The 25245-nt window shown below is 37.9% G+C and overlaps 3 protein-coding genes and 1 long non-coding RNA gene across 7 annotated transcripts in view; 2 read left to right on the forward strand and 2 right to left on the reverse strand.

The window, feature by feature from the left end:
- The window catches only part of COG5 (component of oligomeric golgi complex 5), a 238230-nt gene extending 234322 nt beyond the window's left edge, over positions 1-3908 (reverse strand). Inside the window, exon 1 of the mRNA XM_031679789.2 lies at positions 3751-3908. Coding sequence (XP_031535649.1) covers positions 3751-3844 — 94 coding nt within the window. The 5' untranslated portion in view covers positions 3845-3908. The remainder of the gene's footprint in view (positions 1-3750) is intronic.
- A 14-nt stretch (positions 3909-3922) lies between these two features.
- DUS4L (dihydrouridine synthase 4 like) lies at positions 3923-18191 on the forward strand. 3 transcript variants are annotated; one of them, XM_015234571.3, is made up of 7 exons: positions 3923-4020; positions 8388-8524; positions 11774-11895; positions 14191-14308; positions 15360-15482; positions 16256-16482; positions 17596-18191. In XM_015234571.3, exons 2-7 carry the CDS (start codon positions 8409-8411, stop codon positions 17853-17855), a joined length of 966 nt encoding a protein of 321 aa, XP_015090057.1. In that variant the 5' UTR covers positions 3923-4020; positions 8388-8408; the 3' UTR covers positions 17856-18191. The 3 variants fall into 3 exon arrangements, with proteins under 3 accessions (XP_015090057.1, XP_015090056.1, XP_072821317.1); XM_015234570.3 differs by having other exon boundaries at positions 3931-4130; XM_072965216.1 differs by lacking the exon at positions 3923-4020 and adding an exon at positions 4161-4775.
- On the reverse strand, positions 16101-20123 carry LOC140697454 (uncharacterized). Its single transcript, XR_012074583.1, has 2 exons — positions 19696-20123; positions 16101-16341 (listed from the first exon to the last, which is right to left on the reverse strand). It is a non-coding gene; the product is annotated as an uncharacterized lncRNA (long non-coding RNA).
- Positions 20124-20208: 85 nt separating this feature from the next.
- Positions 20209-25245, forward strand: part of BCAP29 (B cell receptor associated protein 29) — a 39424-nt gene continuing 34387 nt past the window's right edge. Inside the window, exons 1-3 of one of the 2 annotated variants that reach the window (XM_072965217.1) lie at positions 20209-20303; positions 20739-20845; positions 23830-23930. In XM_072965217.1, the coding sequence (XP_072821318.1) occupies positions 20754-20845; positions 23830-23930 (193 nt within the window). In that variant the 5' untranslated portion in view covers positions 20209-20303; positions 20739-20753. Of the gene's footprint in view, positions 20304-20407; positions 20528-20738; positions 20846-23829; positions 23931-25245 lie in introns of those variants that run through there. The other variant, XM_015234572.3, reaches the window with a different exon arrangement.

Genomic DNA, 25245 nt, shown 5'->3' on the forward strand with positions numbered 1-25245 from the left:
TGTGTGTTGGGTAGAAAAGGTAAAGAATGATAGGATCTGAGGTTCCAAAGGAAGGTCGGGATGCAGTTTGAAGGAAGGCTGGTAAAACATCCAAAATGTTCAGAATATATCCCATTCAAGGTTTTAAAGCCCAGAAAGAGCTCGCTCAGCCTTGTGTTGTAGAAGAGTTTCTGGCAGCCCTACAGAAGATGACTGAGAAAGGATCGGTCATGCAGTCGTGTACTGGAGCTGACTTCGGACTAGCTCCCGAAAGCCAACTGTTAAATTTTCAGCAATTGTGTGAGCCAGCTCATATCACACGTAAGTATCTTAAAACTGACCATGGTATTTACACCATGAACATTGGCACACACCACAAAATCAGGGCTTTTTCTGTTTTCCCAGAAAGCTGGTTTACCAGCACACCTGTAGAATAGAGCCACAGAGGCCAGTAAGGTGCTGTGTTAACAGCCCAAGTGAAGGATGAAGACCTAAGACAGTGGCACTAAGAATGTCAAGGAAGTGACAAATTTGACAAATATTCAAACACTACTGTATAGACATTATAGAGCTGACAATGGGGGATGAGACAAAGCACAAGCTAAGCTCCCCATGTCAGAGAAAGGCTAAAAATGGGAGATTCATTAGATTGACTTAGTAACTGACATAGGGAATTCAGCTTTGCATTAAGTAGACAACCAGGAATTTATGTATAAAGATGAACATGAATGCACCCCTGCCTCCAAGAAACTTATAATCTACATGGGGAACAAGCACACATCTAACTTACCACATATAATGAATGGTAACAGAGACTACCAGAGGAAAAGGTTAGAGGAGAGGGGTTAAAAAAATTCAAAATAAGCAAATGAATATATGTATGTATATGCATGACTGGGACATTGTGCTGTACACCAGAGACTGACACATTGTAACTGACTGTACTTCAATTAAAAAGAATTCATTTTACTTTTTTCATATGCAGAACCTGTACAATTTGTTCACGTGTTTTTATATGTAGAATTAGTTGTGTTTATTCACCATAAAGATAGAAATGTCTTGTAGAGATTGTTTCTATAGCTCAGGAGAGGTAGAACCATATATGTGTATATTTGTGTACATAGACATTAATTTTCAAACCATGAAAAAAAGACCAGATGATTTAGGAAGAAATTTTAGAATGCACAAAAACAGGAGAATTAAGATAGAGTTCAGAAGCAGAAAAACACCAAAATTTGAGGGCAGCAAGAAAAACTGAAAGCAATCAAAGAAATTACATGTTCAGAGAGAAAGAGAAACAGGAGAGAATGGCAAAAACCAAAAGAAGGGTCAGTTTAAAAAGAAAGTAAGTAGTCAGTAATGTCAAAGATCATCAAATACAATGAAGGTTGAATACCGGCCACTGGATTTGGCATCGGAGGACAGACTATCCTTAAAGAGACAAGACACATAATGCTTCTCTTTTATAGTTTTCTCATTCCTACAGGAGGCACATCAGAAACACCTCAATAAATTTCAAACTATGCATCTGCTCACCAACCCTATCAATCCTATCCTCTGTCATCAGCAGATCCCTGACAGAGTGAAACACTGTTACTGATGGAAATGTTTAATTCCTTAGGAATGTTAAGGAGGGGAAGCCAGGAGTGAGCCACTGAATTAAGGGCAGAATGAAGAAGAATGAGCATTTAAAGAAAGCCGGAAAAGAGCACTCAGAGAATCAGGAAATTGAAAGGAAAAAAGGGCGGGGGGCATGAAACTCACAAGCCACCTGAAGAAAGTATTTCAAGAAAAAAGTCAAATCCTTTTACAAGTTCAAGTAAGATATGGACCACAACAGTGTCGGTTTGATTTATCCACAAGAAATTCATTGGCGACCATGGCAAAGAGATTGCAATGGCACAGAATGAGTGTGACTTGGTCGTTGAAGAGCCAGGAAGAAAATCCAGAGCATCAAGAGGAGGGGCTGTCCTTAGGGTAGGAACAGAGACTGCACTCCTTTTGTAACTGAAAATACAACGGAAAAAAAGAAAGGATGCCTGAAAATTTAGGCTGTTTACAGGTCTGAAGGCAAGAAATGGAGGAAGCTCATTTTCGGATAGATTCTTCTTTCTTCCTTTTTAGGAAACCTTAAAGTTATTTGTTGAGCTTGAAGGGAGAGGCTTGAAAAGAGTAAAGATTTAAACATTTACACTAAAAAAATGGAAAAGAGAACTAAACAGGAAAACACAGAAAGCAGAATTGAGGCCTATTAACCCTACAAAAACAACCAAAAGAGTACTTCCTGGGACGCATCCTACTGAAATAAGCAGCCATGTGTGGCATACATACAATGTTTCTTCCACTTCACCTGGGGAAGTTCTACTCACACTTCAAAACCAATTCCACCCAGAAAAGCTTTCTTCACACTCCCTTAACCACTCCCAGTTATCATCCCCTTCTGAATTAATATTTTACTTTGTACACAATTCTACTGCTACCCTTACAATACTATGTTACACTGCCTACCTTATACCTCTGCAAGACTATTTCCCCTACCAAAACCGGTGAGCTACTTGAGGGTGGGAATTGCACATATACTAGGAGCTCAAAACTTGGTTAAACTGAATTTAAATTAAGATATAAAGATGCATTAGCCAGAGAGCCTATCCTAGAGAATCTAACACAATCTAGTTTAGAAAACATCATTACAAGTTTTGACAGAAGTATATACATTATCAGAAGGCAAGTAATTAAGAGCAATGATTAAAATGTAGAAACAGGAAACAATAATTTAAACTTTATTTAATTCATTTATAATCTATTTTGGTCTGCAAATGTGAGCATATGCTTCTGTGATGTTCAATTTTTTTAAAAAACGCTTATTCTGCACCTACTGTATGCAAGGTACTGTTATTAACTCTGCAGAATATAAAATGTAGTTTTACAATGCGGTAGAAAAGATTAAGAATACAAATTATTTTAATACAAAGTAGAATGTGAAGGCGATTAAGGAAGAAAATTAAAAACAGATGAGAAGGGTCTTACAAATTTAAACTTTATTCTGAAAGAAAAGAGATTTGGGGCATGTTAATTTAATTAACACAATTTTATGTGCTTCTCAAATGTACTGTGTCTAATTTATCTTCTTATTTCTAGCAACGTCTGTCCAAAACTATCAATAAACTTGACTGCTACTTTCAACACACATGGTTAATCCCAGCCTGACTGAAAAGCTCCCAACCCTCCCCCACGTCTGGTTGAGGATAAACGCCTAGTGAAAAACAAGCAAACGAGCTTTTCAGTGGGGCCACCTGTGTAGTCCAAAAATTTGTTAACAGAGAAGATGTTTCCAACTCTACTTTAAAACGAAGCCCCGCTTTCATTAAGCGCTTGTCATCTGTTCTAAGTCTTACACTTTTCAAGGAACTAAACACTTCACCGTTGGGTCAAGAATTGCGGCAGCGGCGGGGGCGGCCAACGTGGGTCACCAGGTGCGGGCTATCAGAACATCAGCGAAGCCTTAGGAGCGACGAAGGTAGAGCTGAACTGAGAAACATCTAGAAATGAGGTATCCCCGGGACACCCGGGGAAAAAGGAGGACAGCAGGTCCCAGAAGAAACAGGTTGGCGAGGCCAGCACTCAGACTCTAGGGGGCCGGGCGGAGGGGAGTGGTCACGGCGAGACTGGAAAAGTTTCCGCAAAGCGACGATTTGAGTCCACTACCCGGGCCCAGGTGCGGAGCAAGACAGCCTCCCTGCTCCAAGGCCCGGCCAGACCCCGACTCCTTACCGTCCTGCAGGAGCTCTCGGACTGTCGCTGCAGCCGCTCCGCAGCCCGGAGCTCCACGGCCAGCCCCAGCAGCGCCGCCGTCGCCGCCTTCCATGTTGGCAGGTGCCGGGATGATGGCGTCAGCCGCGGCCCGCGCCCGCCCGGGTGATGACGTAGAATCCAGGCGCCGCCCGCTCCGCCCTGCCCGTGGCTCCAGGCGGGGCTGGAGAATCCGCTCAGCTGTGGCTGCTGGACCATCACAGGCTGCGAGCAGGCTGGGACCCAGAGCAGGTTGGTGCCGAGGGCCCAGCGCACCCGGAGCTGAGGCCGTGGGGCCGGCGCTTTCCTCCGTCTCCCGCCGCATCCCTGGGGCTGGCGGCATTCCGCAGGCGCAAGAAAAGGTGGGCGCCGGAACGGGGCCACGGCGCTTACCTCTGAAGCAAATATTTAACCTAAGAACGGGGGCCTCTCGATGAAAGCAAGAGAGCGGAGGTTTCTGGGAGCTTCGCTTGCATCCCACGAGCACAGCTGGCGGGTGTTAATAACGACCCAGCTTTATCTATCACACGCCTTGGTTCTTATTCCTGGCATAAAGGTCGACAGGAAAAGCTTGAGGGGAAAAAAAAGCTGGGGAGGAAAGTTGTGAAAGGAAGGGGTGAATAGGGGGAAGAATTAAGGAGAGCCTAGAGTCGGTGAAGTACGAAGACTGAACCAGGAAAAGGCAAGTGGGACTCAGTCTCTGCCCACTCTCCCGTGAGACGGTGTCTTGATGGTTTTCCTGCCTCTTAATTTCACCCGTGCAAAGAGCGACGCTAGACTTTTCCTTATTACAAATTGATGGATTTTCCGTATCTCAGCTAACGATATTGAAGCTGTAAAGTCATCAAGCTAGTTCCTACTATATTCTCCGCTGTTACATCTGCATTTTTCATCTCTGTTTCTCTGAAAATAAATACTAATAAGTTAACCGGTCAACCACACGTATGCAAGAAGGTTAAGCATTTTCTCATAAGAAAAACTGTAATATATCTTTTCCTTTGTGTAAGGTAAGTATGTACACAGGCACCCAATTTTCCCCCTGCCAGAGCTAAAGGTTCAATTGATTATACTAACAGTATTTCGAGAAGGTGTGAGAATAGTCCTTACCTGTGCCAAACGCTGTTCGAAGTACTTTATAAGTCTAAATGCATTAAATACTCCTAACAACTCAAGTAAGAAGGGCTTGGTACACTGCGTTATGCTTTCTCCTTACTTTATTTCTTTCCCTTTTTCCTTAATATAATTTGTTATCAGTCATGGTGTGAATAAGATTGATTGTTCTGAACGGAGGTCACACAAATTGTCAGGGGCAGTGTGCTCAGTCTCACATTGTTTATAATACACAAAATTTGGTTTTGATAATTTTTGAATATTAACGATGAATAAGCATTATCTTTGGATTATGAATTGCTTTTTTCCCCGTTGGCTTTTACATTGAAAATTTTTAGAAAAATTGTATAGTAGTCATTTCTTCAAGGAAGAGTTTTGAGTCCCTACTATATATTAGAGCAGCATGAGTTTACAAACATATGACTCAATCCCTCTCTTATCCCAAAGGAGCTGATAGGTAGGTAGAAACCCATTTAAACAAACAGTTGTACCAGGTGCTTTGAAGAATGTGGGTTTATTTATTCCCAAGCTTGGGTGCACATTAAAATCAGCTGGAGAACTTTTAACAACCCCTGATGCCTAAATCTTAAGGCCAGAGATTCGCATGTAATTGGTCTGCATATGGTTTGGGCATCCTGCTTCTTAACATTTCCCCAGATCATTCTAATACATAACCAAGATTGAGAACTACTGATTTATTCATTCAGCAAATACATGTTAAGGGAGCCATTCTTTGTGCCATGTACAGGGTCTGCAAGAATGAGGAAGAATGGAATTATTCTTGCTGAGTCACTAATGACCTAGTTGCCATTGGACACTTTTTAGTCTTTACCTTACTTAACTTTTCTATAATGTTTAAGATGCTTATCCCCTCCCTCCTTTGTAATTATCCTCTCTCTTGGGTTTTGAATTTCACATTTCAAGTTCATTCCTCCCAGCTCCAGAGTTCAACTCTGTCTCCTTTGCAATCTTTTTTTCCTCTTTTATTTAAATGTTGGTGCTTCTAAGGATTTCTACAATATATGACATCCATAAGTGCTTTGTCCATGTTTTTAGTTTCAACATATTACCTAAAGATTAGTGGGGAGTCTATAGCTTAGTGGTAGAGTTGCATGCTTAGCATGCACAAGGTCCTGGGTTTAATGCCCAGTCTCTCCATTAAATAATAATAATGATAAATAAATAAACCTAATTGCCTCCCTCTCCCGCACCAAAAAAAAAATTATCTAAAGGTTAAAGATTCTTAATCTATACCCCTAGCTTTTTCTTGAGCACCATATCTATATAACCAGTTATGAGGCATCACCACCAGGAAATCCCCTGAGTACCTCAAGTTCAGTGTGCCCAAGTATGTTTCCCATGTTTCCCTGCCAAAGCCTGTTCCTCCTTCTGTTTCTCTGTCTCATTGATTGGAATTACCATCCACCTAGTCTCTAAAGCTAAAAGTATACACACCATACTAGAATTCTTTCTCATTACCTAACGTGTGCTGTCATCAAGTGATTTTCACCTCCTAAATGTCTTGCTGGTTTATTTTCACTTCTAAATAACTCCTAAATGTGTTCCCTTTCCTCTGTCCTCACTCCCACTGTCCCAGATCACATACTCATTACACGTGGCCTGGTCTACTACTGTGGCCTCCTTATTGATGTTTTATCAACAGCCCTAAACTCTCCAGTGGAATCTTTGTAAACAGAAATCTGCTCATGTCATTTCCCTGCTAAAATTTTTCAGTTCCAACTAGTATACAAGGAGAGACGTACAAGTTGCACAAAAATATATACCCATGGAAGTATGTCATATGTACATGTTAACATGTTGTGTGCATATGTAAAAATCATCCATGGAGTAGGAAAACGAAGGTCCTACAGTATAAAGTCTAAAAACCTCTTAACTTGTTATCAAGACCCATTACTATCTAGGTCCTCTCACACCCTCTCTAGTCTAGTTACAGCTGAAGCAGCACTATACTTCTAATGGTTCACTGAAAACATCAAGTATTTTCATGCTTCTTCGGCTTTGTGTGTGTTGTGCTCTGTAACTGGATGCCTCACCATCTCCCCGGTAGGGTCAGTTTAAGCTTTCCCTCTTCTGTTGTTGACTTCCCTCACTTCTCTAGACAGTTATTTCCACAATGCTTAAATCGTGTCTGAGTGTGTATATCAGAGATATTGTGTTGTGTGAGTTTGTCTACGTCTAATACATTTTTAGAGAAACAGAAAGTGTATTTTTATCTGTATTCCTGATATGTAGCAGGAACTTAATATTTGTTAAATGAATAAAAATAAGATCAACTGGGATTCAGAGAAGATTGTCCAAGTCATCACAGTGGCGGGCTTATGAGTACAGAGACTGAGGCAGTGAAGATGTGCTCAAGGTTTAATTAAAGCTACTACTTAGTTGACATACTTCTAGGAGATGGAGGATGGAGGACAAGCCCCAGGTTTCTGACTTGAGTGCATCGGGATGGATGGTGATGGCAGACTGATAAACAGCGATAAAGTGATGAACAGTGCATAAAAACTAGTTAGTCTTATTTCAGCTGTACATTCCACCTAAATAAATTGAAATTTTTGGTTTATATTTAGGTTATATCAGTACTTTGAGGAATAGCCAAATAAAAACTTGCATGTTGAGCAATTAGACTTTTCTAAAGTTGGCCCATCTTTGTTTCTAAGTTATTAAGGCCAAAATTGGAATATGGAAAGCAGCCAGCACTATGAAATGATAGGATTTTAAGTAGAGCAACTATAAAACACTTCGGAATTACCTAATTTAATCACTTGTACCTCTTTGGGTATAATAGTGATTTACTATGAAATTATGTGATTTACTATGCAATTATGAAATTTCCATGAAACAATACCACATTTAAATTTTTTTCAATAATTAAAGGTTTGTTTGCCTCCTGATTCAAATAAAAAGAATAGGATTTGAGAATAGGAATAAGCATTAAATATACCAATATATCTTTGAAATTCTAACTATATAAAGTTCTGTTAATGCCGTTTGACTTTCCTGGATAAAACAAGATATTTCAAAGTGCCAAACATACAGAGTACTATATGTGAAATAATTCAAATCAAATTTCTTGGTTTATCAATGCCAAACAAAGTTACATAGAAAAACTAAAAAGTAACATGGAAAATCATGACATGTATTCTAAGGAAGAAAATCTCATTTTCCACATCCTGAGCATTTATTAATTTGAGCAGAAAGTGGTACTACAGTGTTAAGTATAGAATTCAAAAATGTTAGTGTTTGGCCTGAACAAATGTAATTTATACAGAATATAAATGTCATAATTTCACAGTGTGCATACAACTGTCTGTAACTTACAGAGGCAGAATTCTGTAGTAGACTATTTGATATTGTGAAAAGAAACTAAAAAGAGTCCTGACCCCGCAAACCTGATGAAAAATATGTTCTTAGCAATTGAAATTCTAAGAATGATGGGATTCATCAAGTGAAATTACCTTTTCTCTATACAAACTGATTATCTTTTTCAGATTTGAAACAAATCTGTACTCATGAAGAGTGACTGCCAACAAACCACAGCATGTCAAGAAAGAAAAAAAGATCCAATAGAAATGTTTCATTCTGGGCAGCTGGTAAAAGTCTGCGCCCCCATGGTTCGATATTCAAAGTAAGCATTGTTATGTGATTAATGAGCTAACGTGATTTCCTTTTTAAGCTCTGACTTTTAAAAAGTAAAACCATGGCACCACAATTGGATCACCAAATGCCCAGCTTTGGGATCATGATTTTAGGCTGGTCGTACCGCTTGCCTGGTATGTGTGTAATGTAAGTGGAATCACAAAGTATTTCTTTTTGAGACTGGCTTATCTCATTGAGCATAATCTCTGCAATTCCTTTTTAAAGCTGAATAATATTCCGTTGTATGTATATAGTACATTTTGTGTATGCATTCATACATTCAACCCAGCTTGGGGTTGCTTTGGCTAATGCTGCTACAAACATGAATATCATTATCTTTTTGAGACCCTGCTCTCAGTTCCTTGGGGTATATGCCCAGAGGTGGAATTGCTAGATCATATGGGCAGTTCTATTTTTAATCTTTGAGGAATTGCTATGCTGCTGTTCGTAGAAGCTACACCATTTTACACTCCCACCAGCAGTGCACAAGGGTTTCAGTTTCTCAGCATTCTTACCAACATTTGTTATTTTCTGGGGCTTTTGTTGTTGTGTTTTATTATCCATACTATTGGATGTAGAGTATCTCACTGCAGTTTTGTTAGTTTAGTTTTGGGGGGGGCGTTAGAGGGGGAAGGTTTGGAGGTAACTAGGTTTATTTATTTAATCATTTTTTTAATGGAGGTACTGGGGATTGAACTCACAGCCTCTTACATGCTAGGCATTCACTCTACCACTTGAGCTATACCCTCCTCCCCTCACTGTAGTATTTATTTGTATTTTTCTAGTGATGTTGAGCATGTTTTCATGTGCTCATTGGCCATTTGTATATCTTCTTTGGAGAAATGTCTATTCAAGCCCTTTGCCCATTTTTCAAACCTATTTTTTGTTGTTGTGGTTTTGTTTACTAATAAGTTTTGAGAGTTTCTCTTTATATTCCAGATACTACTCTTTTGTCAGGTAGGTGGTATGCATATGTTTCCTTTCGGCTTGTCTTTTCATACTCTTAACAAGATCTTTTGGAGAGCAAAAGTTTTTGTGTAATGAAGTCCATTTAACAGTTTTTCCTTTGCAAGTTGTGCTTTTGTTGTCGAGAATAAGGAATCTTTGTGTAGCTCTCTAGATACTAAAGATTTTCCCCTATATTTTTTCTGAAAGTCCTCTAGTTTATGTTTTACATATAAGTTCTTTGAGTTAATTTTTGTCTAAGTGTGATACTTACGTTGAGGTTCATTTTTTTGCCTATAGATGTCTAATTACTCCAGCACAATTTGTTGAAAAAGCTGTTGAATTATTTTTGCATCTTTATCAAAAATCACCTGGGCATGTTTGTATGGTTCTTCTTCTGCATTCTCTTTTCTGAGTCATTGATCTGTGTGTCTGTCCCTCCACCAGTATCACACGGTTTTGATTACTGTAGCTATATAATGAGTCTTGAAATTAGGGAGACAGAAATATCCCACTTTTTCAAAGCTGTTTTAGCTATTGTAGTTCCTCTGACTTCCCAAATAAATTTTAGGATGAACTTTTCTATATCTATAAAAAAATCTTGCTGGAATTTCCATAAGAATCATAGTATGTAGTGATGCTGATTTATGTATATCAGTTTGGGAAGAATTGAATACCCTGTGTTGAGTCTCCTCGTGAACACAGTCATTTATGTAGATCTTTGGCATCTTTCATCAGTGTTGTATAGTTTTTAGCATGCAAAGTCTTTACCTATTTTGTAAGGCTCACACCAGTTGTTATTGTATGTTTAGTTTCAGTGTCCATTTGTTCATTGCTGGTTTATAGAAGTAAAATTGCTTTTTCTATGTTGATCTTATATCCTACGAACTTGATAAAATCACTCACTGGTACTAGGAGGCTCTTATAAATTCCTTGGGAGTATCTAAGGAGACAGTCATGCCATCTGCAAGTAGACACAGTTTTACTTCTTCCTTTCCATCATATGCCTTTCATTTCTTTTTTTCATGCCTGGCTGCACTGACTAGAAGTTTGAGCACTATGTAAAGAGTGATGGGAGCAGGTATCTTTCCCTTGTTCTTGATCCAGGGGACAATTGTTCTGTCTTTGTCCTTTAAGTGTAGTGTTAACTGTAGAATTTTTTGTGGATGCTTCTTATCAAGTCAAGAAAGTTCCCTCTTATTCCTGTTTTTCTGGGAGTCTGTTTTTTTTTTTAATTATGAATATTGTTCTGTCAAGTGCTTTTTCTGCATCGGTTGATACAGTCATGTGATTTTTTTTTTCATCTTTAGCCTGTTAATATGGTGGATTACATTGATTGATTCTGAATATTGAAATGTCTATTTTAACTAGCTTTTCCTGACACCACCACAGCAGGGGAAGGATGAGAAGGCACCACCTCATTACTCTCAGGTGGAGGTAGAAGTCTAGGTTTTCCACTTGGTCTCCTTTAACACCCTGGGGGCATGGGGCTCCTCATTACTGCTGAGCTGGGGTGAGAGTTCCAGCTCCCCATGCAGGGGGTGGCCTGGTAATTGGTGGGCAGTGATGCAAGTCCTGGCTCTGTGCCAGGCATTCTCTGATACTACTCGCAGAGAGGAGGGAGCAGGGCACCTCACCAGTGCTGGGTAGAGGTGGAATTCCCGGCTCCCCACGTGGTCTCCACTGATACCCTCCTTGTTACTGGCCAGCAGGGATTAAAGCCTCAGCTCCCTACCCGGCCTTCTCCAGCACGACTATGGAGAGGTGCTGAGAACCTTGTTACAGCTTTGGAAAGGTAGAAGTCTAGCCTCCTCACTCGACCTTTGCTTGTGGAGTTGGGGGCCACAGTGTTTTCTCTGGTGACGGGCTGGAGTAGAGCCATTCTTATCTAAAACCTTTTTGTCTTGCCAGGCCGCCCGTTTGGTTAGAGAGAGCGGGCTTTTATTGGGGCTGTTTTTGTCTGCACGCACTGGTGTTTTCAGCTTCTTCAGCTTCAAATCTGGGATATTTGAGGCAAAAAGAAAACCCAGGCAACTCACCATTGTCATTCCTTAGGTCCTGCCCAAGGTCACTGCTCTCTTTTCTCCACCTTGCAGTGCTTCCCTATGTTTGTTTGTACGTGATAGCCAGGGTTTTAGTTATCTGAGCAGGAGGAACAGGGGAAAGTCCATCTGCTGCATCCACTTATAGGAGAACTTTCCTCTAATAAATGTTGAGTAACTAAATTAAACTCCGAAGTATACATGATTACGGTGTTTTTTAAATGCCTAATTAAAGTTTTGTATGCTCACAGGTTGGCTTTTAGAACACTAGTAAGAAAATACAGTTGTGATCTGTGCTATACACCAATGATAGTTGCTGCGGATTTTGTCAAATCCACAAAAGCCAGAGACAGTGAATTCACCACAAACCGAGGTACGTGAAAGCTAGAATTTGCTAACTTTGTAAAACTTAAAAAAACAAACAAACAAAAAAACTCAACAATCTTGACTAATCAGAGACAACACAGTTTGGAGACTTTATTTTTAAATCTTCTAGTTTTTAAATACATTTTTAATAAGTTTTTTCAATATTTTTTTACTCAGTGCCTTGTAAACTATGGATACTGTATCAGAGCATGTCAGCTTTAATTAAGGCCCTGTCCTTTCACCTGGACTGTTAGCTGAGATTCATATCTCACTGCCTTCAGTCGTAACCCATTTCAGACTATCATCCAGGCAGCCCAAAGTGACCTTCCTAAAATGTAAATGTGATCACTTCTTTTCCCTGCTCAGAATCTTCCTTCAGCCTCTCACTGCCTAAAACAGTGGTTCTCAGAGTGTGATTTCTCAGACCAGTAGCATCAGCATTATCTGAAAACTTGTTAGAAATGGAAATTCCCAGACTCCACCCCAGGCGTATTGAATTAGAAACTGTGGGTGTGTGTAGGGCAGTCTGTGGTTTAAAAAGCCCTCCAGGTGATTCCCATCTTGCTGAAGATTGAGAACCACTGACCTAAAGAGTAAACTTCCAGCACCCATGGATGATATATGAAGTTCTTCATGATCTAGCCTCTGAATACATGTTCTGCAGCTTTATCTGTCATTAGATTTCTCTTCATAGCCCACTGACTTTATTCTTCAAAAATGCTGTTATTTTAAGTCCCTAAACGTGCCCCAATCTCTCACACTCTTCTACTTCACAGTCAGTGCCTGTCCCTCAGATCCTTGTCTTTCTGGGAAAGGACAGTTCATGCTTCTTAATGTTCTGAAGTTGTTTATTACCTTTATTAATCACCCTCCATTCATGTGCCCTCTCGTAAGCACGGCCTTCTGTTGTACTTAATCCTATTGTACAATAATTTCCTCTTTATATGCCTGTCTCTCCTCACTGTACTATGGGCTCCTTGAGGGTTGGAACTATTACTTGTTGATTTATACCCTCAGCTTCTAGTACAGTGTTGAAAATAGGTTTGACCAATAAATAGTTGTTAAACTGAAATTCTATAACTCCTGTGAGTTACAAAAGAGAAAGCACCCAACATCCTTGGGAAAAAGCAGATTCTCCTATCCCATAATAACCGTGTAAATCGGGATTGCCACAGAAATTCTGACCCACTGGTCTTCACTTTGGCAAGCACCCAGTGAATCCCATACAGGGCAGTCCTCAAAAAAACTTCAGAAAAATTGAAATATATCTATTCAGAATTTATAACACCCAAAAATGAGAAAAATATGTCCTTTAAAACCTAGGGAAGCTCTGATACATTTGGCTATATTAAAATTTAAACTTTTATGTGTAAGAAAGAGCAAAGATAAAGACAAACTAAAAACTGGGGGAAATATAATATTTTTTGTATTTATGACAGAGAACAGAGTTAATTTCTTTGTTTTATTTTTAAAACTTAAATAAGAAAAAAGGAACAATTAACAGAAAAACTGCACATAGAGAAATGTGCAAAGACTATGGATAGAGAGCCCACAAGTAAATACATGCTGCTGGGTGTGCAGTTATTGATTTTTATTTATTTTTATTTGTGGGGGGAGGGGTGTGTATTTAGGGTAGGATTAGTTATAAGGAAACAGGAACTGTCACCCCATTGGTGTGTATCTATACTGGTAAACTCTTGAAAGAAAAATTTTAATATCTTTCAAAATGTTAGATACCTGCCCAGCGGTTATACTCCTAGAAATTTACTCTGTGAATATACTCACAGAAGCATGTATATAGGAATATCCTTATTGCAGCCTTGTTTCCAAGAGCCACAAATGAAGAACAATCTCAAAGTACACTGTATGGTCCATCCATACACCAGAATATGCCACTAGAAAGAGGAAAACAGGTCGGAGTGCAGCTTCCAGATACATCCCGGGGAAAAAGCAGTAGGCACATCAATGTTCATAGAATGGTCACATTTACTTCAATTTTACACGTATACATAAAATTGTTGTGGAATGCAGTAAACTAATTCCCACCTTTGGGAAAGGGGTCTGCTTGGCAAGAATGTTGAACTTTTCATTTTATCATATTTTATAATGTTTGAATTTCTACCAAGTGTAAATTGCATATAATTTAAAATACCTTAATGCTATCTTGTTTGAACAGATGCTTCTTAGGCTAAAAATAATTATTGTTATTTTATCCTGTACAGATGTTAGAATTTCATATCTCGTGTGTGTGTATGCGTGTGTGTTTCTGTGAATTTTAATGTTGAGCTATTCATTTTATCAGGTGATTGCCCATTGATTGTTCAGTTTGCTGCTAATGATGCAAGAATTTTATCTGATGCTGCTCGTATAGTCTGTCCTTATGCGAATGGAATAGACATTAACTGTGGTTGCCCTCAGAGGTAAAGCTCAAAGAAGTTGGAAGAATTTTCAAAAAAGATTAGAAAAAATTATGTGAACATGGTAAACTACCATTGCCAAAAATTAAAAAGTAAGGAAAATAGAGATAAAAAACTTGGGCTCTAAATAAGAAGAAAAAAATAAGGAAATACTATTTATAAACATACATACAAGGGTATTTTCTGGTGGCTAGAACAATGTATAGACCCTTGACAAATTTTTGTCTCACCTCCCCGCTAAAAATGTTTTTATGTGTGGATCTGCCTTGAAACACATCCATACATAGTAATGTGAGATTCTGATGTTTATAGCAATCTCTAAAACGTATTTTTACTGCTATGTCAGACATACTTGCTCTAAACATTATGATTCTACAATTTGGGAGATCACCACTTGCTTTCTCCTAATTAATTTCCATTGTAAGAATACCTTCTTATAGTTACCTTTTCTTTCTATACTGTAGTTACTTGTTTGAGTCTGAGTAACTGGGATAGGATGTACTTAATTTGATGGTAATATCCCTACCTTCCTGGTATGGTATTAGATTATCTGTCAATAATTTAAAATGTGTTCAAAGAATAAAACTGAGGTCTTATGTATAGTATAATCCAAATCAGATTAGACATATTTGTATACTCATTAGGGGAGTTCAATAAGCTGTTTAGTGGTGTTGGAATGCTGTAGGCCAAAAATAGGTTTCTACTCTTAAGATTAATAAAATCTCTTGTTATGTACAATAAACATCAAATTTGGAATTTAAAAAACCTGAAGTAATTCCAATTAATTATAAATACTTAAATCTGTTTTGGTTGACTGAACTTTAATTTTCTCACTTGCCAGTGAAAACCATTTCCCCTAAGTACTTCTTGACCTGGGAACATGTTTTTCTAATCTTGATACACTTTGAAATGTTGTATCAATGAATTTAAAAACCTGGTTCCATTCCAGATTGCTAGGCAGAAAAATAGGTAGATACAGTTACAGTGCTTTTAGAATTGTATTTTCTCTTCCAGCTATTTACAATTTATTTATTGTTGTGTTTACTTTATGCAGGTGGGCACTGGCAGAAGGCTACGGAGCTTGCTTAATAAACAGGCCAGAGCTTGTTCAAGATATGGTGAAACAAGTAAAACATCAAGTGGAAGATCCCAGATTTTCAGTATCTATTAAAATAAGGTAAGGACAATATTTTTTAATCTATTGACAAGATAATCATTACTTAGGAAATAAAAGAATATTCCTTTTGTCTAGAGGTGTGGGGATGTCCATTCTCAATAAACAGGCATCTGGGATATGAAAATGTTGAAACAAGCATTTAGTAAATGAATATATACCATAATTTTCATTTATAATCCAAAACAACTTCTTCATATGTTTTAAGAAAAATTAAAGTATCTCTTTATTATTAAAAAAAACTTCTCCCCAAAGAAATAATTTTTCCATGTACTATTTAACTAATTCATGCTAAGAAACATTCCTGATGCGAAGAGTAGAAAATAGGAATGATATTTGCACTAAAATTTCACAATGAAAAGAAAATAAACTATAAATTAGCTTTGGGGTAATAGGTTAAAAAATCTATTTTAAGATTCATGATTATACTTTTCCAACTTGTGGATTGGGGTATGCACAGCAGATACTAAGATACCAACTTTCAATTCATCTGTGACAGTACTTTGATGAATTTTTCAGTTATCAAAGCCAAAAGAGAGGAGCACTAGGTAAAACTTATTGGTCATCCTATTGTTTCCAGTCATGAAATAGCTAAATTCAAGGTCTTAAATGGAAATTGACTCCTGAACAAAACTTTAATGACAGTGACAGGCAGTGATAATATGACATAGCAAAGCTAACTAAATAATAGATGAAATATTGTTTTTTTCAGTTTACTGATTTTAGCATTAAGCTTTGTGTGCCATGAAAAGATAGATATAATTCTGAAATTATAGGATCCATGATGACCTTACAAGAACTGTAGATCTCTGTCGAAAGGCTGAAGCAACGGGAGTTTCCTGGATCACAGTCCACGGAAGAACTGTTGAAGAAAGACATCAGCCAGTTCACTATGAGGCCATTAAAATAATTAAGGAAAGTTTGTCTATACCTGTAATCGCTAATGGAGACATCAGAAGCCTAAAAGAAGCAGAAAATGTGTGGCATACTACTGGGACAGATGGTAAGAAATAAGTACTTGAGTTTTTGTCTTTTAATTAGCAAAAAAAAAAAAAAAAAAAATTTAAGTGGAGGTAGGAGAGTAATGTTAATGTGATTTTAATGATTTCTCTTTCAAACAGAGCCATATTTCCCTGTTGTACTAATTTAAGCTAAGCAATTTATTAAAATGATTTTAATTCTTCTATTTAGAAATGAGATTATTTTAATTGAGGAAAAGTAATTCAGTTACTTTTCTCCTACCATCATATGCAGTGAGTGACCAGTTAAGAATCTTCCAGATAGCCTATTAGTAAAATAGAGTATGTAGAATAGAAATGAAAATTAATGAAAACAAGAGTGGTCATAGGACAGATATCTTGTAGTATCACTTACATGTAGACGCTAAAGCATGATTCACATGAACTTATTTACAAAATAGAAATAGACAAACACAGAAAACAAATTTAGGGTTAGCAAAGGGGAAGGGTGGGAGGGATAAATTCGGAGTTTGGGATTAGCAAACACAAATTACTACACGTAAAACAGATAAACAACAAGGTCCTACTGGATAGCACAGGGAACTATTCTCAGTATCTTGCAATAAACTATAATGGAAACAATGTGAAAAAGAATATAACTGAATCAGTTCACTGTACACAAAAACTAACACATTATAAATCAACTATATTTCAATTAATTAATTTTTTTTTAAAGAGTCGACACAGGAGCCAAAGGAACCCCAGACTGCTATGCAGTTTCATTATCCCCTTAAACTTTGGCATATCAAGCCCTGTGATACCTGTTGTGAGATGGGAGAATGCAGATAAAGTTAACTTCAGCAAACCCATTTTATGACAGTCCAGATTTACCCTAAAAAAACCCTAAGGACTAATTTTGTGATGTAGAAGTCTTTAAAAAATAAGAAAAAAAGTCCTGTAAGTACATTTAAACCTAATTGGTTTTTAGAAAAAGTATCAAAATAAATTGTTTAATAACAATTAGATTAATATAAGGACATTGTGAAACCTTGTAATAGTACTTTATTTTTTAATATTCTCAATTTATTTAATTGAGTTTGACCTCATAACCATGAGTTCTTAATGTGTGGACAAATGTGATGTGCTTTAATTTGTAGGTGTGATGGTTGCAAGAGGACTCTTAGGAAACCCGGCCATGTTTGCTGGATATGAGGAAACCCCACTGAAATGCATCTGGGACTGGGTTGACATTGCTCTTGAACTTGGAACGCCGTATATGTGTTTCCATCAACATTTAATGTACATGATGGAAAAGATAACTTCAAGGCAGGAAAAAAGAGTATTTAACGCTTTGTCAAGCACATCAGCAGTCTTAGATTACCTTACAGACCATTATGGGATTGACTGGACTTCCTAAATTAGTTTATCATATGCTTCATTTTATATCTTCAGTGAAACCACTCAAAGTCACATCCTGGTTTTTACTTTGAATGAGTGGCTCTCAAACATTAGTATTAAAACAATGCCTTGAGAGGATTTTAAAAAATCACTCCTAGACCCCATCCTCAGAAATTTCAACTCAGTAGATCTCTAGGATGGACCCAAAATTTAGTTTTAAAGAAGACCCCAGGTGGTTCAAACATTGACAAACATTGCTCTGAAGCCTATTGTGAATTTTAAAAAGTGAGAATTTTTTTCCAAAGGAATTGTGTTTTTAACATTTTTTAATAAATAAAACTTTTTAATACTGAAAGTATGACTCATGTAGTATCTGTTAAGTTAACATGAAGTATGTTTTAAATAAAAACAAGTGCAGAAGGAACAAGAAATTCTGTATAGACTTGCATTCAGGGTTTAAATTAAAAGTTCAAATCGGAAAACCAAACTACTTCCTAATTCATAAATTACATATCTCAAGGTATTTGTTCTAAATTTGTATGTAACAGAATTTAATTAGATGTGATGTTTTCTATAATTTAAAACTAAGATTCCAAAAAATTCTTTTAAGTGACATTAAATTTGTTACATTTCAAGCCTTCTAGAGACTTAGAAGTTTGAGAGCTTGGTAAATATACCTGTATCTAAAATGATAATATTAATTTCCATCTCCCACATCTTAAGTATAAACAATGTGGTAACTAATCTGTAGATGGTTACTCAGTTGGCCCTCGGTGTCCAGGGATACGGAGAGTCAGCTGTGCTACACTGTTCCAGACCGTTTGTATATGGGACTTGAGCATCCACAAATTTTGGTATCCATTAGAGTCCTGGAACCAATCCCCTGCGGATACTGAGGGACACCTGTGTATTTGAAAGATTTCCTGGAGAATAGTAACCAGGTTTTATTTTAATTTAAAAACCTAGTTTTCATACCCTGTTTTTAGTAACATTTTTATTCCTCCCAGCAGTTGATGATAATTTTAACTTTAAAGTTCCATGGTTTGGGAATACTAGTAGAATTTTGTTAGTGGTGACTGTACCACTGCAAGAACTATCTCAGGTTAAAATAAAAGTTCCGTAATTAAGATATGGGTCTATATTACCCTCATAAAAATTATTACAAGGAGACAATTAACTAAAACTTTAATTCAAGAGTTTGGGAATATTAAATGAATCCATTTTTAACATAAATACTATGTTGCCATTTTTTAGGCACATTTTGTGCTTTCATTTATAAGTTTATGGATTTTTTAAGATAACTGGCTTTTTAATGTTAAGTATATAAGCAAACAGGGAGCTATAGTCAAAACTTAGTCATTTTTGTTCGTAAATTAACTCAGAAGTGAATTAAATGAGAGTTGTGAGCACAGCAGCTTAGAGGAAGGTGTAGAGCCTTTCGAAGGAAACAGTGTAGAAGGGCAGGGAGTTCTAAACGCGTTTTCTTAAGTTCCTACGGTTAATTTATGTTGTCTTTTTTTTCTTTTCTATGTGGTCAAGTATATTTTTGACAAGAGGAAGCATTGACTTAAATGTGTTTTTATTTTCAATAGCCACCACTTTATTTTCATCGTTTAATGTTCCCAAAATGTCTCCAGGAGGGTAACACTTACGTGCGCATTCCTGATTTTAATACTGAAAAAAAAAAACCCTGTAATAATTTGAGTGTATTCACACCAATTTGAAAACCTGGAAAACAGTAATTGAATATACTCATGGCCACATGGTACGGGCACATTCTTTCCTGTCAGTCCCCATATATCACCCTACAGTTTATCACCTCCTCAGGCCATGGACAAGAGCAGAAAAGAAAGCCTCACCATAGTTATGTTTTGACGCTGCATATTCTCCTACATTCTCAGAACAAAATGCTGCGCAACCACGCAACCAGGGCCTATTTAACTACAGCTTAACGACGAAGCTGTGTCTAGGGTAAAGTAGGGAACAGGGAGGGAAAGCGTTTTAAACCCGTTCTCCAGACGTCCGGCGCCCTACCTTGCCCTCCCGGCCCTGCGCCACCGCCCCTCCCTGGACCCCACCAAGCTCTTCCAGGACGTCGGTTAACCGCGCCTCTCCCACCCAAACCACACTGCGTTAGAAACTGTAAGCCGGATCTCTCCAAGAAGTTGCACTTGGGAGCCCCAGGCACTGGATCGAAGGGTCTGAGTCATCCGCTACCTCCACCACCAATTAGAAAACAATTATTGCTAATCGTCGTGTTCGCACCGCCTGAGACCACATTGGGGACCGGCAGGGGAGGCCAGAACTGGGAGAGGGAGTGGGCGGGGCTGAGGGCGGGGTGGGGGAAGGGCGGGGGGATGGGGCGCTCCCCCCGCCCAGCCGCCCTCCCCTCCCCCCGCCGCGGCGTGTGACGTCCCTCCGTCGGCGGCCGCGGAGCAGCGCGGGGAGCCGGGCGGCGGCAGGCGGGGTAAGGCCGGGCGTGAGCCCCGTGGGCCGCGGCCCCTGAGGCGGCGGCACGGGGCGCGGGGTCGCGCCGCTCCCGCCGCGGTTGGTGCGCGGGGTCGGCCCTGCCGCTGCGCGTTCGCCGAGCGGGAGGGCCCCCGGCGCGGGCGTTAGCGGAGGGTGGCGTTAGGCTGGGCGAAAAGACGGCCACGGTGCCGCCCGGCCAGCTCCTCACGGCTCGCCCGGGAGGTGGAGACGCCGGCCTCCAGGCCCACCCTTGTCGCCTTCCCTTCCCCTCCCCTCCCGTCCCTTCGCGCCCCGGGTCACTGCTGGGCGCCTCGGGTGGGGGAAGGTGGGACGCCGCAAACCCCTGGACGAGAGCCTTGCGCCCCAGGGGCCTTTCGTTTAACCCCGCTTTCTTTGAAAGGCAGCGAAGTAAAATAAGTGTTTGTCTGTTTAGGTGTGAAGAAAAAAAATGACACTCCAATGGGCGGCAGTTGCAACTTTTCTTTATGCTGAAATAGGACTCATTTTAATCTTCTGTCTACCTTTTATTCCTCCTCAGAGGTAGGAAACCTCCGAATCGCTACAACAGTAAATAGCTGGTTAGCTCTTTAGACGGTTTAGTGTGTGATGGAAAAAGTTTTCTTAAGATTAAAAAAGCCTGAGTGCTCATTATATAAAAGGTAGTCTTTAAAAATAAACTCACAAATTAGTAATATATAATGGCCATATTAAAATGGCACTTTATATAAAACTACTTATTATATATATATGTACAGATAACTTCCCCCTCCCTTCTAAAAGGAAAAGGGCCTAGTCCTTTTTGTTCTGTTGATTACAGATGTAACAAAGCAGTGGTGGTTCTTTTGACACCTGTCTTGTGGTCAGGTTTTACCTTTGTTTTATTGCCCTGAGTTAGAACAGTGAACTAAAAAAAGGTAAGTGGATAATTGATGTTTATAGCGCAGCATGGATGCAGGAATGTTTCATTGGAGAAGTGGAATGATAATTTCGAAACTTAAGCCAATAAATGATTCTTAGTTTTGGCCTTACCCAATTCACTAGTGTTTGTTTAATGGCAGTCTTATTACTTTATTTTCACACAGAATTAATTAATATGTATAAAAATTGCTGAATATGAAGTATCAGAACCTTATATTAGTCTAAGTTCATTAGTAAAGAACCTTCAAAGGTCTTTCTGTGCAAAGTATTTTAATTGAAGCATTGGTTCATTTTACCCCTGTAATCACTTATTAGAGCAGTTTTAGATCCAGACTTGATAATGTGAATGATGAAATACACTTATATAAAAATATTGCAAGACGTTTGTTTACTTAAAAGAAAATGTTTCGTAAATGAGATGCTAGAAATAACCCACTGAAGTTTAGTAAGATCCCTTGACTGAAAGAGACTTATGAAAGTCTTCACCTTGACTCAAGGGTCCAGTAGACTTTAACAAGTCACTTTTAGCTTGCTTCTTACCTACCTGGATTTCTACTCACTTCTATTGTCTGTCAGCTATACCATCAATATTTCCTTTCTTATAAAAGAAAAAAATTGAATCATACTGTAGGGAGGGCCATAGAGATAATTTTATTCAACTCACTCATTCTGCGGGAAAGTGGCCTTAGGTTATCTAGGTGACCTGTGACAGAATCCAGACAAGAATCTGGCTTTGAGTCTAGTGCTCTTTCTTCTATTCCATCACCTTATCTCTTGTCCTGTTGACTTTGTTTTAGATCCTCAGCAATACCCTGTTAAGTGTTTTGGTAATACTTGCAACAATAGAATCCTATATTCAAGAGAAAGATGTTATTTATAAACATCTGACTTACAATTAAGGCTTAACTTCACAGAAAAATTATTTTTTGTCAGTTGATCTTTTCTCCATCAGAATGGTCCATAAATTTATGCATCTTTTTCTTCCTGGCAAATGCAGTAGTTTCTTTCCTATCCTGATCAAATAGCTATTTGTTAGATTTGTGTATATACAGACACATTATATAACTATATCCTCACGTATATAATGAAAACATGGTATATATGCACACAGATCATTTACAATATGTCCCTACTCTGTGTAATCACCATACTCTTCAAAAACAAGACTTCCGTCTTCATTTATTTTGACCCTCTACTTTTTTCTCACATGACCCACTAGTTAAAGAAAGATACATGCTCAGAGGTCAGACTGCCCAGGTTTATATCCCAACTCTGTGTGACCATGGGCAAGTGATTTACCATCTCCGGCCAGTTTCCTCATCTGTCAAATGAAGGTAATACTAGTATCCACCTCAGTGGGTGATTGTGGTTATTAAATGAGCTAAAACATGTGAAAGTGGTTAGAACGGTAGTGTAGGAAGGACTCTATGTAAACTGTCATTAGTGCTTCCTTGAATTGAGCCTTGTTACAAACCACTAGTTGTTCCCTGTAGGCTCTCTCTTTTGTGTCCTTTTATACTCTCAGTTTTCTTTAAATGTGAATTTACACTTGGACCTAGATCAAGATATGCCGCTTACATTTTCTTTCTAAAAACACAAATGTTTGTCATGTAAAATTTGAATAGCAACCTTGGAATTGGAAGCACAGAAGCAAAAGAAACTGCATCTATATGTCTCTCTCTCCCCACCAACTTTAGGTTATTACTTAAAAGTTGTTTGCAAAACTTATTAGTTAATAAATTGCCATAATCTTAAAGTGAAACTTTTTTTTAAGTTGTAAATACTTGAAGTTTACCTAAGTGCCTATTATCTCTGCTGTCTCCTTTGGACTCAGTTACTGTCTTATTAATTTAAAATGCCCTTGTGCAAAGTTTGTCACCTTTCCAATTATGTGATGGATTACTTTGTCACTCTTTACCTCTTTGTCTTTGCTTATACTGTTCATTTCGTCTAGCGTATTTATTTCCCTGTTTGATTTTCTCTGTGTTCAGATCTTGATCTGGGTGGTAATTACATGGGTAAAAATTCATCAACCTGTGTATTTAAGATTTTTGGACTTTAAAATTTTTGGACTTTATGTGTGTAATACCTCAATTTTTAAAATTTTCTTGTTGTAAAAGTAGAAAAACTCTCTTGGAGTAAATGTTAAAAATGAGCTATATAAAAATAAATAGTGCAGAGAATAGAACTCCTTATTCCTGAAACATTGCTAATTGTTAGACCAATAGATCTTTTGTTATTTCTGAGTTCCCTGATTAGGGAAACGATATAAAGTGATAACTTCTATCAGAAATTTAACATTTTACTATAAGAATTCCTTTTTGAGGTTTTGATCATGTATCTTTACTTTAAAAGTTTTTATTTTAGTATATTTAAGCCACCAGACAGAAGATAATCAAATGTCATATTATTAATAAATTTGAAAAGTTGTTTATTTCATGAGACATTCTTACTGATAAGAATTGATAATTCTCTAATGAGATAAAGAAATTAAATTTCTGTAATTCTTTTCACTCAATATGCAATTGCCAAAATGTTACATCAGTTTTTAGCGAGTATCTCAAGATGTTCTTTTTATTTTTTATACCTAATGTATTGTTTTACAGATGGCAGAAGATTTTTTCATTTAACGTCTGGGGTAAAATTGCAACTTTCTGGAACAAGGCTTTCCTTACTATTATAATCCTTTTGATTGTTCTGTTTCTAGGTAAGTACTAGATTCTTCCTTTGAAGATGTTTAACTGTAGTTTATTATCATTATTATTACTGACGATTCATTAGTTTTTAATTAAGTTGATGTTGCTATTGATGTACAATTGACTTTATATTATGTGGTATATTGATCATATCTAGATTAGGTAATTGATATGTTGATAAGTAGTTGATAGATATTACTGTTATATATGCACAAGCATAAATTTCAGCAGAGTACAATGGTTCTTAACCTCTTGAGTTGTTTTAAGACTTAAATGCAGCAATGCATAGCCCAGTTTTCAAAGTTACCACTTATACAGTCCTTTGTTACTGTGGTCTTCTCGGCACCCAGGGGCTTAACTGTTGGGGAGGCAAACAGGAAGAGACTCACTAGGCCCTCAAAAGGAGTTTTAGGGGCAGGGTGTGAATCTTCATTGGATCCTAATTTAAAAACAACTATAACACGGACATTTGGGGAGTACTGCAGAAATTTGAGTATGAACTGGTCGTTAGATAAAATCAGGGAACTTTTGTTAACTTCAGTTGAGGTATAAGTGTTACTGTTACATAGCAGAAGTCAGCAGCCTATAGCCTGCAAACCAAATGCATACTTTTGTAAATAAAGTTTTATTAGAACATAATCATGTCCATTTGTTTATGTATTATGCATGCATGTTTCCATAAACAGCTACGGAGTGGAATAGTTGAAACACAGGCTGTGTAGTTTATAACATTTACTATCTACCCCTTTACAAAAAAAGTTTACTAGCACCTGTTACATACGAATGTGTCCTTATTCTTAGGAGTTGCATGCTGAAATATTTAGAAGTAAAGTGTCATGGTATTTTCAAGTTACATTCAGATGTTTGAAAAAAAGACAGGTAAATCAGATATGGCAAAGTGTTAACAATTGTTGACTCTAGGTGATGGAAATAGAGATGTTTATTGTGTTAGTTTTTCAGCATGTTTGAAATTTTTATGATAACAAGTATTTAGAAGTTAGAAGTAAACCTTTAAGGTTTTTGTCAAACCAAAAATTCCAGGAGTCTAAGTAATAATGTTTTCTAGGAGGAGTATCTGAACTAAGATTAAGTAACTTGTCTGAGATCGCACAGCTATTTCTCGACACTTCAGCTTTTTAAACTTTAAAAAAAAATTTTTGCCTTAATGAGGGTACTGGAAATTGAACCCAGGACCCCCTGCACACCAACCACGTGTTCTACCACTGAGCTATACCCCTGACCCTGATACTTCAGCTTTTGATATACATTGCAGAGTATGTTTTCCCTCAGAATTTCCTCAGAATTGTATTGTGGGTTAATTGGATT

The sequence above is a fragment of the Vicugna pacos genome, chromosome 7 (assembly GCF_048564905.1).
Source record: "Vicugna pacos chromosome 7, VicPac4, whole genome shotgun sequence".
Lineage (NCBI taxonomy): Eukaryota > Metazoa > Chordata > Mammalia > Artiodactyla > Camelidae > Vicugna > Vicugna pacos.

Bases quoted from the DNA above. Each gene is read 5' to 3' on its own strand.
- DUS4L (XM_015234571.3), top strand. From the start codon at position 8,409: ATGAAGAGTGACTGCCAACAAACCACAGCATGTCAAGAAAGAAAAAAA. The intron at 8,525-11,773 runs GTAAGCATTGTT...GTATGCTCACAG, and splicing joins CCCATGGTTCGATATTCAAA to GTTGGCTTTTAGAACACTAG. The intron at 14,309-15,359 runs GTAAAGCTCAAA...TACTTTATGCAG, and splicing joins AACTGTGGTTGCCCTCAGAG to GTGGGCACTGGCAGAAGGCT.